The following is a 10,312-nucleotide window of genomic DNA, read 5'->3' as shown; positions in this document are numbered from 1 at the left end:
AAAGATGTTATCATCCTAATATCAGCAATGATTTAAAGTTTAGTAATCAAAATGATTTAATTTAATTCTTTGGTATTTATTATAGGATGCTTTATTGCACTGGTCAGCATTTCAGATTTTTTTTTTTAATTCTGAGAAAATAGTAAATTCAGACAGGAATTTTTCAGTCCATATGATTTTAAGAGCCCTGAGGATATTTAGGAAAACAAAGAGTGTTTGAAGTTCTCAGTAGAAAAGAGACTGCATTGTTTTCTTCCCTAGAGCATGGGAGTTGTTCTTTACGTCCTTGTCTGTGGAGCTCTACCTTTTGATGGACCGACTCTTCCAATTTTGAGGCAGAGAGTGTTAGAAGGAAGATTCCGGATTCCGTATTTCATGTCAGAAGGTAACAACCTGTTTATCTTAAAATTATGTTTCACAGAATTTGTTCTGCAAATGAGTGCCTAAACAAAGGCTTCTCTTTTTCTAAGTTTGGGTGCCAAATAAAGTGACCAAGTCACTTTAAAAGCCGTAGAAATAAGCAACCTTCCATGTAGGTGAGAGAAATTCTAACCTTCCTACTCATAACTGGAAACAGAAAGTTTCTCAGATTAAGAACAGCAGGTCTTCCCATTTCCCCTTGTCTATAAATGTCCCAGGTTTATTTATATTTCTATATATATTTATTGGAGTATAAATGCTTTACAATGTTGTGTTAGTTTCTGCTGTACATATACATATGTATATGCTATACATATACATATGTTCCCATATCTCTTCCCTCTTGCGTCTCCCTCCCTCCCACCCTACCTATCCCACCCCTCTAGGTCATCACAGAGCATCAGATGATCTCCCTGTGCTATGCAGCTGCTTCCCTCTAGCTATCTATTTTACATTTGGTAGTGTATATATGTCAGTGCTACTCTCTCACTTCGTGTCAGCTTCCCCTTCCCCCCGGTGTCCTCAATTCCATTCTCTAGTAGGTCTGCATCTTCATTCCTGCCCTGCCACTAGGTTCATCAGTACCGTTTTTTTAGATTCCATATATGTGTATTAGCATACGGTATTTGTTTTTCTCTTTCTGACTTACTTCACTCTGTATGACAGACTCTAGGTCCATCCACCTCATTACAAATAACTCAATTTCATTCCCTTTTATGGCTGAGTAATATTCCATTGTATATATGTACCACATCTTCTTTATCCATTCATCTGTCAATGGACATTTAGGTTACTTCCATGTCCTGGCTATTGTAAATAGTGCTGCAATGGACATTGGGGTGCATGTGTCTTTTTGAATTATGGTTTTCTCAGGGTATATGCCCAGTAGTGGGATTGCTGGGTGATATGATAGTTCTACTTTTAGTTTTTTAAGGAACCTCCATACTGTTCTCCATAGTGGCTATATTAATTTACATTCCCACCAACGGTGCAGGAGAGTTCCCTTTTCTCTACACCCTCTCTAGCATTTGTTGTTTGTAGATTTTTTGATGATGCCCATTCTGACCGGTGTGAGGTGATACCTCATCTTTTCCAACCACAACGCTAGGAGACTAGATATCAATTACAGGAAAAAAAACTGTAAAAAATACAAACACATGTAAAAAATAGAAACACAAACAATACGCTACTAAACAACCAGGTTTATTTTAGACTTAGAGAAGCTTTTTTTTTTTTTTTTTTTTTTTTTTTTTTTTGTGGTACACGGGCCTCTCACTGTTGCGGCCTCTCCCGTTGCGGAGCACAGGCTCGGGATGCGCAGGCTCAGCGGCCGTGGCTCACGGGCCCAGCCGCTCCGCGGCACGTGGGATCCTCCCAGACCAGGGCATGAACCCGCGTCCCCTGCATCGGCAGGTGGACTCTCAACCACTGCGCCACCAGGGAAGCCCTAGAGAAGCATTTTGTAGATACACATTCACAACCATTTCACTCTAAGTATGAAATGGATTTTCCCACATCTTTTGGTGGGAAGTTACAAAATTAAATTTTTTAATTAAATTTAAAACCAACTAGCAAAACTATTGAATTAAGATGAAGTGCCATAATCCCTTCCAGTCTTGTTTTGGTTTGCTGCATGGGCAGCAGTTAAATTTACTCAGTTTAGATTTGGGGTTTTATCCTTAATTTGCTTGTTCCTGGTGACAGAAGTAATGTTCTAGTAGTTAAGAGGATAGAATTTGGAGCCAGACCACCTGGTTTTCATCCTGAGTCCGCCACTTACTGACAGTCTGGCCTTGGCAAGTTATATCTCTGTGCTTCAGTTTCCTCAGTCTATAAAATGGAAATAACAATAGTTTCTAACAGGGGTATTGTGGGGATTAATTAAATTAAGCTCTGTAAAGCTCTTAGCATGGTGCCTAGAACATAACAAGTGATAAAAGGCTAGTTTATGTGGGGGTAGTAAAGAATATGATGTCAGCTCAGAGAATAAGCTAGTGCCCAGGGTTGCAGCAGTGCAGTTTACTTAGTGTCATCAGAAGTGACTAGTGTTTCATGTACATTTTTCTCAGTTGCACTGATATGGAGAATAGCAACAGTCCCTTGGAGAGCTCCAGCCTCACTTAATAGCCTTAGTGTATCAGCCTCAGAAGTGACTGTAAGGAACCATTTATTATTTGCTTTTTCTAGGAAGAAGGGTGGTTTTTTTCTTTAGTGGAAATCTAAGTCTGTGTCTAGATATTGTAAGTTGAGAAATTCAGTAAAAAGGTTCATTAAGTACCGAATTGGATAGACCTACACCCTCCTGTTTTTTCTTAAGTATTCATTCACAGTGATGTTTAATTTTATGTGCCAGCATTCATCATGTGAACTTGACAAATACAAGTAGCCTTCAGGTATTCATTTATTCACTTGACCTTCTGCTTTCCAGTGGGCACTGTGGAGGATACAAAGATTAACACCATTGTACAAAGTCACATGAGTCAAGTCAATACCCCAAAGTGCAAGGTGATTTACGTGACTTTTGTAACATTGTGTTTTCTGTAGATTGTGAGCACCTTATTCGAAGGATGTTGGTCCTAGACCCGTCCAAACGGCTAACCATAGCTCAAATCAAGGAGCATAAGTGGATGCTCGTAGAAGTTCCTGTACAGAGACCTGTTCTCTATCCACAAGGGCAAGAAAATGAGCCATCCATTGGGGAGTTTAATGAACAGGTTCTGCGATTGATGCACGGCCTTGGAATAGATCAACAGAAAACCATTGAGGTAAAGTGGTCAGAGATTCGACTAAAGAAATTTTAGGACTCTGTTGTACTTAGTAACTTGAAATTTCATGCTCATACCTGTCATCCTGGTCTTTTAGCCATCCCAGTACCTAGTCCTACTGTTCAGTGTACCCTGAAGATTTCATCACACTATATTTATGTTTGCTTTTAATCAATACAAAAATTCCTCCCTTTGCCCCAACTGCCAAAAAAATTCAAAAGGAACTGTTTATATAGGATTGAGAAAAGACAAAGATGGAAGCTTAGCAAATACAAAGTAGAAAGCTTCTCCTAAGATGAAACATGAAGTTCTATACAGGTAATAAGCTAGTTTATATGAAACATAAATGTGCAGATATGGAACAAGGCTGAGGGCTGAGCAGGAAACAAGAAGGGCAGGCATCGGGTTTAGGTTGTGGTCTGAAGAAGCTCAGAAGGCAAAAACAGGTGGATTCCTGATTTGGAAGTTTTATGGGTCATAGAACTGAGAAGGTCATGAACCTGGGAAATTCCTTGGCAGCTTTGTTTCTGTCCTTTAACAGCTGGCATGTGCATAGGATATACATAATGTTTAATACCCCCGCAACAGGCAAAGAACAAACAGTGCTTTTCAGGATGAAGCATGACAAGAAAGACTATAAAACGCCCCCCCTGTGAAGATAAAGTACTCCAAACTGTGCTGCCTTTTCCTTCATTGCAGCCATAAGTGAAACCAGACTGCTTTCCTGCTTTGCTCATCACGTGCTTAGAGAGGTTTTTTTGTACTTGCCCTTGAAGGCAGCTGTGAGTGCAGTTCCCCGGCCTGTGATGTTTGCTGCCAGTGCTCTGCATCTGAGCTGCACTGCACAGCACTCATGCAGCCTGTCATGTGGAATTAGACGCCAAAGGAGCCGTTGTTTTTCTGTTCCGTTAGTATCCTGGGAGAGCTGGCCAGCTAGGGATGTGAAAAATTGGGAAGCGACTTTATTTTCAAGGTTTCAAGAGGGTTGGACTGCAAAAACAAGAGGAAAAAATTACCTAAGAATGGAGACCCAGCGTCTCTCAACCTAGCATCCAGATGTCATTCTCCAGCCCAAAATAATCACCAGAAATTTCCCCAAAGACTTTAATAATTGACTTCAGGATTTGCAATCGTTTGGACTTGTGTCGAGGCTGTGGAATTAGAGCCTCTGGGCTCAGGTTACTAACCAACCTTACAGCCTAGTTGCAGCTATGAGATGGCACCATATAACAGCATTGGGGAATGTCTGCATGAGACAATGATGGCATTTTCTCTGAATGCAGAAAAATAAATGGATCCTATTAACGTAAAAGGGCCAGTCAAGTCATTCAGAGGTATCATCCTTTATACAATTAATGAAGTTATCTGTCTTCTATTCTAAATTCTGGAATAGCTTTTGTTTTGAAGCATACTTGTTACTTTGCTTGTTTTTAAGAACACATGGTATCTTCCCTCCTTTTTTCATTTATTTTTCAAATTTTATTGAAGTATAGTTGATTTACCATGTTGTGTTTTCCCCTCATTTTTTAGCAAGGTTTAAATCATTGAATTGGTTTTTATGGTTCTCTGCCTTTGGCGCTTGTTTTCTCTTCCAGGCTTTGCAGAACAAGAGCTATAACCACTTTGCTGCCATTTATTACTTGTTGGTGGAGCGCCTGAAATCACATAGGAGCAGTTTTCCTGTGGAGCAGAGACTTGATGCCCGCCAGCGTCGGCCTAGCACCATCGCCGAACAAACAGTTGCCAAGGTAACACTCCATTAGCCAATAGTTTTATATGTGCATGTGCCTGTTCACATGTTTGACACATTTTTCATCGTGTAGTACAAAGGGTTAGGATTTCATCCTCTACACCTTGTTTTTCTGTAAAGTTTTTTTCTGTCATCATTTACTAGATCCTCAAATGTTTTGTCATCTTCCTATTTTTAAGGATTAAGTTTATTTCAAACAGTTTTTTTCTTTAAGAGATTTCTCATTTTTTTTATCATTCACTTATGTTAAGAATTATTGTAACTAGCCTGTACATTCAATTTCATTTAACAAATTTTTATTGCAGGTTTACTATGTAACCTTCTTTTATTAGACACTACAGGGAAGAGGATGTATAAAAGAGTCGTTGCCCTCAGAGTCATTACATTATAGAAGCAAAATAAGACAACATCCTGAATAACCATCATTCAAAATAGAAAAAGGGCAAAATTTAGAAGATACTGTGAATATCATTTTGATAGAGAAAACCTTTTTTAAAAAAAGGGCAAAGTGGAGAGAGATGCATCTGATAGGGAAGGCTTTGTGGGAGAGGCGGTGTTCAAGGTAGAGCTTCACAGCTGTGTAGGACTTTGTTAGGGAGAGGCAGTGGTTAAAGGCATTATACGTAGGCAGAAGCAGTGTGAGCAGAAGTACTCAAGTGGGCAAGCGTAGGACTTGTTCAAATTAATTCACTAGAATTAAAGAATAGGAAAATGAAAGAGTTAGAATGCTAAGTTGAAGCCATGTTGTGAACGGCTTTGAATGCCAAGGTAAAGAGTTTACTAATAATTCAGGAAGAAATGAGGAACTACTGAAGACTGTTAAGCAAAAAAGTGATAAAATTATATCCATACTTCAAGCTAGCAATCTGGTGACATTGGGAAGGATAGATTGGCAACGGAAGAGAAGAAATTTGGAGAGAGCTGTTAGGAGATGATTGTAGGAGTTGAGATGAGAAACACTGAAGACTTGAGCTAATACTGTGCCAGTGGAAGGAAAGAGGAAGGGAGAAGTGTAAGGAACATTTCAGAGGTAGACTCTGGATGAACTTAGCACTGATCTGGAGAGGCAGCTCAATGTGATGGTTTAAAGTAGGGACTCAGGCACATCCCAGACTCTGCGTTTCCTGCTGTGGACCTTAAAAAAGTTACTTAAGAACTTTCTCTGCCTCAGTTTCCCAAGCTTTAAAGTGGGAATAATTATAGGATGTTAAGACGTTTAAGGTAGGTAATAATTGTTCAGCACTTGAAACAGTGCTATATAAGTGTTTGTTATATAAAGTAATAAATCAATGTTGGGGAGGAAGGGATGACAAATTAGAGATGACTCCATTGTTGAGCCCAAGGCTGAGGGAGTCGTGGTGGCAGAGACTCAGGTGCTTACGAGGAACAATGGATCTGAATCCCTGGAGAGAGGTTAGGGCTTAGGAGAATTGGGAGGTCACCTGCATAGAGATTGAGAAGAGGAGTGGTTCGTTCACATGATCTATTAGAATTTCCATCTACTTACATGAGTACTTACTTTATTTAAAGTGCAAGTAAGAATCATAGTAGGGGACTTTAACACCCCACTTTCACCAATGGACAGATCATCCAAAATGAAAATAAATAAGGAAACACAAGCTTTAAATGATACATTAAACAAGAAGGAATTAATTGACATTTATAGGACATTCCATCCAAAAACAACAGAATACATTTTCTTCTCAAGTGCTTATGGAACATTCTCCAGGATAGATCATATCTTGGGTCACAAATCAAGCCTTGGTAAATTTAAGAAAATTGAAATCTTATCAAGTATCTTTTCCAACCACAATGCTATGAGACTAGATATCAATTACAGGAAAAAATCTGGAAAAAATGCAAATACGTGGAGGGTAAACAATACACTACTTAATAACCAAGAGATCACTGAATAAATCAAAGAGGAAATCCAAAAATACCTAGAAACAAATGACAATGAAAACATGATGATGCAAAACCTATGGGATGCAGCAAAAGCAGTTCTAACAGAGAAGTTTATAGCAATACAATCCTACCTCAGGAAACAAGAAATATGTCAAATAAAAAACTCAACCTTACGCCTAAAGCAATTAGAGAAAGAACAAAAAAAACCCCCAGAATTAGCAGAAGGAAAGAAATCATAAAGATCAGATCAGAAATAAATGAAAAAGAAATGAAGGAAATGATAACAAAGATCAATAAAACTAAAAGCAGGTTCTTTGAGAAGATAAACAAAATTGATAAACCATTAGCTAGACTCATCAAGAAAAAAACGGACAGGACTCAAATCAGTAGAATTAGAAATAAAAAAGAAGTAACAACTGACACTGCAGAAATACAAAGGATCATGAGAGATTACTGCAAGCAACTATATGCCAATAAAATGAACAATCTGGAAGAAATGGACAAATTCTTAGAAATGAACATGCTCCCGAGACTGAACCAGGAAGAAATAGAAAATGTGAACAGACCAATCACAAGCACTGAAATTGAAACTGTGATTAAAAATCTTCCAGCAGGGGGCTTCCCTGGTGGCGCAGTGGTTGAGAATCCGCCTGCCGATGCAGGGGACACGGGTTCGTGCCTCGGTCTGGGAAGATCCCACATGCCGTGGAGCAGCTGGGCCCGTGAGCCATGGCCACTGAGCCTGCGCATCCGGAGCCTGTGCTCCGCAATGGGAGAGGCCACAACAGTGAGAGGCCCGAGTACAGCAAAAAAAAAAAAAAAAAATTCTTCCAGCAAACAGAAGCCTAGGACTAGATGGCTTCACAGGGGAATTCTATCAAACATTTAGAGAAGAGCTAACACCTATCCTTCTCAAACTCTTCCAAAATGTAGCAGAGGGAGGAACACTCCCAAACTCATTCTATGAGGCCACCATCACCCTGATACCAAAACCAGACAAAGATGTCACAAAGAAAGAAAGCTACAGGCCAATATCAGTGATGAACATAGATGCAAAAATCCTCAACAAAATATTAGCAAACAGAATCCAACAGCACATTAAAAGGATCATACACCATGATCAAGTAGTGTTTAGCCCAGGAATGCAAGGATTCTTCAATATATGCAAATCAATCAATGTGATACACCATATTAACACATTGAAGGGTAAAAACCATATGATCATCGCAATAGATGCAGAAAAAGATTTTGACAAAATTCAACACCCATTTATGATAAAAACCCTCCAGAAAGTAGGCATAGAGAGAACTTACTTCAACATAATAAAGGCCATATATGACAAACCCACAGCCAACATCGTTCTCAATGGTGAAAACTTGAAACCATTTCCACTAATATCAGGGACAAGACAAGGTTGGCCACACTCACCACCATTCTTCAACATAGTTTTGGAAGTTTTAGCCACAGGAATCAGAGAAGAAAAAGAAATAAAAGGAATCCAAATCGGAAAAGAAAAGTAAAACTGTCACTGTTTGCAGATGACATGAGAGAATCCTAAAGTTGCTACCTGAAAACTACTAGAGCTAATCAATGAATTTGGTAAAGTAACAGGATACAAAATTAATGCACAGAAATCTCTTGCATTCCTATACACCAATGATGAAAAATCTGAAAGAGAAATTAAGGAAACACTCCCATTTACCATTGCAACAAAAAGAATAAAATACCTAGGAATAAACCTACCTAAGGAGATAAAAGACCTGTATGCAGAAAACTATAAGACACTGATGAAAGAAATTAAAGATGATACAAACAAATGGAGAGATATACCATGTTCTTGGATTGGAAGAATTAACATTGTGAAAATGACTATACTACCCAAACCAATCTACAGATTCAGTGCAATCCCTATCAAACTACCAATGGCATTTTTCACAGAACTAGAACAAAAAATTTCACAATTTGTATGGAAACACAAAAGACCCCGAATAGCCAAAGCAATCTTGAGAAAGAAAAACAGAGCTGGAGGAATCAGACTCCTGGACTTCAGACTATACTACAAAGCTACAGTAATCAAGACAGTATGGTACTGGCACAAAAACAGAAATATAGACCAATGGAAAAGGATAGAAAGCCCAGAGGTAAACCACGCACATTATGGTCACCTTATTTTTGATAAAGGGTTCAAGAATATACAATGGAGAAAAGACAGCCTCTTCAATAAGTGCTGGGAAAACTGGACAGCTACATGTAAAAGAATGAAATTAGAACACTCCCTAACAGCATAGACAAAAATAAACTCAAAATGGATTAGAGACCTAAATATAAGGCCAGACACTATCAAACTCTTAGAGGAAAACATAGGCAGAACACTATGACATAAATCACAGCAAGATCCTTTTTGACCCACCTCCTAGAGAAATGGAAATAAAAACAAAAATAAACAAATGGGACCTAATGAAACTTAAAAGCTTTTGCACAGCAAAGGAAACCATAAACAAGACAAAAAGACAACCCTCAGAATTTTCTCTCGAAAATATTTGCAAACGAATCAACTAACAAAGGATTAATCTCCAAAATTTACAAGCAGCTCATGCAGCTCAGTATCAGAAAAACAAACAACCCAATCCAAAAATGGGCAGAAAACCTAAATAGACATTTCTCCAAAGAAGATATACAGGTCACCAACAAACATGTGAAAGGATGCTCAACATCACTAATCATTAAAGAAATGCAAATCTAAACTACAATGAGGTGTCACCTCACACGGTCAGAATGGTCATCATCAAAAAATCTACAAACAATAAATGCTAGAGAGGGTGTAGAGTAAAGGGAACCCTCTTGCACTGTTGGTGGGAATGTAAATTGATACAGCCACTATGGAGAACAGTATGGAGTTTCCTTAAAAAACAAAAACTAGGACTGCCATATGACTCAGCAATCCCACTACTGGGCATATACCCTGAGAAAACCATAATTCAAAAAGAGTCATGTACCACAGTGTTCATTGCAGCTCTATTTACAATAGCCAGGATATGGAAGCAGCCTAAGTGTCCATCGACAGATGAATGGATAAAGAAGATGTGGCACATATATACAATGGAATATTACTCAGCCTTAAAAACAAAGCGAAATTGAGTTATTTGTAGTGAGGTGGATGGACCTAGAGTCTGTCATACAGAGTGAAGTAAGTCAGAAAGAGAAAAACGAATACCGTATGCTAACACATATATATAGAATCTAAAAGAAAAAAAATGGTTCTGAAGAACCTATGGGCAGGACAGGAATACAGACACAGACGTAGAGAATGGACTTGAGCACATGGAGAGTGGGAAGGGTAAGTTGGGAGGAATTGAGAGAGTGACATGGACACATATACACTACCAAATGTAAAATCGAAAGCTAGTGGGAAGCAGCTGCGTGGCACAGGGAGATCAGCTCGGTGCTTTGTGTCCACCTAGAGAGGTGGGAT

At 38.8% G+C, this 10,312-nt stretch overlaps 1 protein-coding gene across 1 annotated transcript in view; it reads left to right on the top strand.

The window, feature by feature from the left end:
* Positions 1-10,312, top strand: part of SIK2 (salt inducible kinase 2) — a 130,013-nt gene that overhangs the window by 99,916 nt on the left and 19,785 nt on the right. The window contains exons 6-8 of the mRNA XM_007464661.1: positions 262-385; positions 2,965-3,185; positions 4,781-4,933. Coding sequence (XP_007464723.1) covers positions 262-385; positions 2,965-3,185; positions 4,781-4,933 — 498 coding nt within the window. The remainder of the gene's footprint in view (positions 1-261; positions 386-2,964; positions 3,186-4,780; positions 4,934-10,312) is intronic.

This window comes from Lipotes vexillifer, unplaced genomic scaffold (assembly GCF_000442215.2).
Source record: "Lipotes vexillifer unplaced genomic scaffold, Lipotes_vexillifer_v1.1 scaffold785, whole genome shotgun sequence".
Classification (NCBI taxonomy): Eukaryota; Metazoa; Chordata; class Mammalia; order Artiodactyla; family Lipotidae; genus Lipotes; species Lipotes vexillifer.
This window is presented reverse-complemented; position numbering and strand designations above follow the sequence as displayed.